General features: G+C 42.1%; 1 protein-coding gene across 2 annotated transcripts; it reads left to right on the forward strand.

The window, feature by feature from the left end:
* The first annotated feature begins 1300 nt into the window (after positions 1 to 1300).
* Positions 1301 to 3159, forward strand: LOC132195927 (uncharacterized). 2 transcript variants are annotated; one of them, XR_009441711.1, is made up of 4 exons: positions 1301 to 1748; positions 1799 to 1951; positions 2392 to 2562; positions 2622 to 3159. XR_009441711.1 is itself a non-coding variant. In XM_059618228.1 (4 exons), exons 2-4 carry the CDS (start codon positions 1828 to 1830, stop codon positions 2696 to 2698), a joined length of 375 nt encoding a protein of 124 aa, XP_059474211.1. In that variant the 5' UTR covers positions 1303 to 1748; positions 1799 to 1827; the 3' UTR covers positions 2699 to 3159. The 2 variants fall into 2 exon arrangements, 1 of the variants encoding a protein (XP_059474211.1); XM_059618228.1 differs by having other exon boundaries at positions 1303 to 1748; positions 2619 to 3159.
* Positions 3160 to 3914: the final 755 nt, after the last annotated feature.

A 3914-nucleotide genomic window follows, 5' to 3' on the forward strand; every position in this document is an offset into this window, starting at 1 on the left:
GCATTTAATTGAGCACCATTAAATTTCTCAGAAATTTATAACACCATTTAAAGATTATAATAATCCATATATAAATATCACTTTTAATAGACTCTGTCGTGTCACCACGACAGGGGCTAAATAGTATTAATCAATGAACACCTAAAACTAACGAAGAGCGGAGCTGGAGCCGAGCGCCGCCTTAATTTGCAGACTGGAGTTTGATATTTAATAGGCTTCTCTTGTGTCCCCCTTGGCCCCCTTGTGCATTTCATCCCCCATGTGACTTCAAACTTATCTCTTAATATCTCTTTAATCCTTTAATTAAATAGCCCAAGCACTCCTTAAATGGCTTGGACTAAAGTTACTTTAATTTATTATGACTTTAGTTGTGACTAGGTTTGAGTTCTTAATTAAAAGCAATTAATTAAAGTTAAGAATTAAAGTTAAAGTTATTATTAAATATAAAAGGAACAAAATACAAAATATGGCCAAATAGGATTCGGAAAAGCTAGTCTGATCTTACTAAGCTGAGGAAACGGAGGAAAGCGATAATTACCGGTCAATTAGGAATTTAGTAAAACGTGGTTGCCATTAACCGAATGGGCTGAAGATAGGACAGGGTGTTGTCTGCGTTTCGGGCGTCGCTCGTCTGAGGCTTCAGGCACGGAGAGCCGGCTCCGAGGCTCGACCGTGGGTCTGATTGGGCCCTGAGGTGGCGCGCGCCGATCGGTCTTCTCAGGTTGGCTGAAGGGTCCACGCCATCAGGGAAAGGTCGGCGGGAAATTTGGAAAAGCGCGCGCGCGAGGCTTGCTCGGAATGAAGTTAAGTTTCCTTTATATGAAAAGCTATGGCCATGGGCTAACCTTACTCGCAGAGACAATAATTGATACAAATATTTATTATTCTGTTCGACAATATTTCGCGAGTGTGTGTCACCACAGACTGCCCCCCCTTCAACTTGGACGCGCCCTCGCGTCCATCAAGCTGAAGACTGGTGGTGGCTTGGTGTCCGGTGTGGTGGTTTGGGGCTTGGCAGGGCGCCTCTGGTGTCGTACTGCTCGTGGTTGCGCTGGGCCAAGGCAGGCAGTTGGTGTTTGTGAGAGATAGGTCATCTCTGCTTGGCTTCTCAGAGGTGTTGGAATTGGTGTTCAGGTGTGTTTTTGGCAACTGTGAATTCAGGCAAAATGAATAACAAGTTGGAATTATCCTAACCTATTATTTGTTTCGAGCGGTGTCATTTGTTGTGATTTTGGTAAATTTTTACATTTTGAGATGAATTTTTTTTTTTAATTTCTAGATTACGGTAAATTGTTAATTTTAGCGTTACATGTGAATCTTTGAACCTTGTCAAATTGCAAAAAGTTTCCTGTGACAACATGAAATCATTTTCATTTTACATTTTGGTTGGATTGCAACTGGAATTTAATTTTAATTTACACTTCATTACACTTTCACGTTTTGGAGCTCGGAATGATTGGTTGACTTGTTTAGAAGTTCTTATGCTGTGCGGCGGCCAGAGGCCACGGCCTCGGCTGGAGTCACTGGACTTGGTGTGTCTGATGGCCATGCTCGTTTGTTTGTTTACGTGGCCAGCTGTGTTCTGTTGTTGTCTCTCAGCTTGCGAGAGTCGCGTTTCTGGTTGGCTGGAACTTTGCAGGCTGGCGAATGGGATTCGAGCTTGGAGTCACGTGACTGGTGCATGGAGAAGGTCACTTGCACTTTCACTTCACAAATGTCAACAACTTGGGCTTTTGCTGCTGATTTAGGTGAGATTTTCGGTTGTTTTGCTTGAAAATTGGATTATCTTTGTTCGTAGCACTTGTCTTGGTTGGCGAGCGGACTTGAATGATGATGGTGCGAAAACAAGCGGATTTCCCGGTCTTGAAGAACTGTGCACAGGCACAGTGCGATTCTTGCGAAGCTGCGGAGATATTTTGCGAGGAATTTCAACAGCAGTTACATAATAGTGGTGAGTTTAGTCAATTCCAGTGCAAGTAATTTAAAACTAATTGTAAGAAAATTAAAATAATTACATTTCTCTTCATGCATGTCGAGCATAAAAATAATTCATTTACAATACTTCCCGATGATGTTTTCTAACTAATGGGAGGAAAATTAATTATTTCATTGTTGTGGCTGCACATTTTGTTTTTAGATTATTTAACAATTTTTTCAATTAAAATTTTCGTTTCATTTTAGTTTAAAAAAATTTTCCCGTGGACAAAACAGCTCGGTTTGACACACATTTTTAAACATTTTAGAACACATTTTAATTTACGATTTCAATTAATCAACATTCTGTTTCATTTTCTTCTGTTGGACTTAAATCTAAACATGTTATAATATTTTCAATTTTAAATTTTTCAATTTTCCCAATTTGATTTAAATTAATTAAAAAAAATTTTTCAGAGCAAGACGAAGATGTCGGTTCTTCTCCTGCCGAGGGCTATTTGTGTTTCTTCTTGCGGAGCGGCTGGCTTCCAACTTGGTCCACTGATGGAACTGGATGTTGTGCTTGGGCTGCCACTGGAAGTGGGTCTTGTGGTCCGGACAGTGGACGGTGGTACTTGTGCTGCGCAGGTGTGTGTTGCTCTTGTCTGCTTTTGTCGACCATGCTGACTGATTATTTCTTGCAGTAGTGGTGAGACCAACTTGGACTGTCACTGGCCTTGTGTCAGTCCTAGTCAGTGCTGAAGTTCCGTCGAGGGCGCCATGACTGGTCGTTTGTCGACCCATCTTGCAGACCAGCTGAAGGTGGAGTCGGACAACTCGCAGAGCAAGGTGGCTTTTATCTGCCACGGAGTGGACGGCAAATTCTGATGCTGTTGGCAGCGAGACATCTGCAGTCCTGGCTGGGCAGAGGCTGGAGAGGTCTGCTGTCGGTGAGTGATGTACACCTGAGCAATGAAATGCTCCCATCTGCTGAAAACTGGAGTACTGGCAAAAGGGAGGGATTCATAACAATTGTGTAAAGATGTCACTTTTCGATTGCCATTCGGGTGCAGTTTTATGGCGGAGGTTTTGCTTTGCATTTGTTTTCAGAGTACATTTATATACAATGGTGAAAAATCATAAAATTTATGGCATTTTTTTTTTATACAATTATAATACAAAATTAAAATGTGCAATTCCTTATAAAATTTTAAATAGCCACAACAATAAAATAAATTGGCACCTTTTATCCAAGCTTTTGTACAGGTTTTGTAATTAAATGCTCACACCTTAGAGCTTTCCCTTAATATTAACTTGACTGCTACCCTTTCCCAATGACAGTCTGCCTTTACTTTTGCTTGAATTAAAGTTTCCAAGTAAAAAGTCGGGTACTTATCAGTAACAGCTCATCTTCTAAAACCGTGCAGCGCCGAGAATGACGTCGCGGCGCAATCTCGAAGAGGTGAGCGTTCGCCTATGATCGTCTCGTTTTGTCTCGATGCTGGACACTGAATCCGCTAAGCGCTGGCCCTGCAGAAGCCAACGCCGCTGGGTGGACGCCTTTTCTATGGACGCTTGTTGGTCACTGGCCTTCCTGTGTTCGTTGAGGTTCCTTTCTGGTTTGCGCCGCTGGTGGACGAGGAATGTGAGGCCGTACCGGAGGTGATTAATTGGAAAAAAAATCACCCCGCACCCTGACACCAAATCTGTCGTGTCACCACGACAGGGGCTAAATAGTATTAATCAATGAACACCTAAAACTAACGAAGAGCGGAGCTGGAGCCGAGCGCCGCCTTAATTTGCAGACTGGAGTTTGATATTTAATAGGCTTCTCTTGTGTCCCCCTTGGCCCCCTTGTGCATTTCATCCCCCATGTGACTTCAAACTTATCTCTTAATATCTCTTTAATCCTTTAATTAAATAGCCCAAGCACTCCTTAAATGGCTTGGACTAAAGTTACTTTAATTTATTATGACTTTAGTTGTGACTAGGTTTGAGTT

The sequence above is a fragment of the Neocloeon triangulifer genome, unplaced genomic scaffold, assembly GCF_031216515.1.
Source record: "Neocloeon triangulifer isolate White Clay Creek 2 clone unplaced genomic scaffold, ASM3121651v1 ptg000011l, whole genome shotgun sequence".
Classification (NCBI taxonomy): domain Eukaryota; kingdom Metazoa; phylum Arthropoda; class Insecta; order Ephemeroptera; family Baetidae; genus Neocloeon; species Neocloeon triangulifer.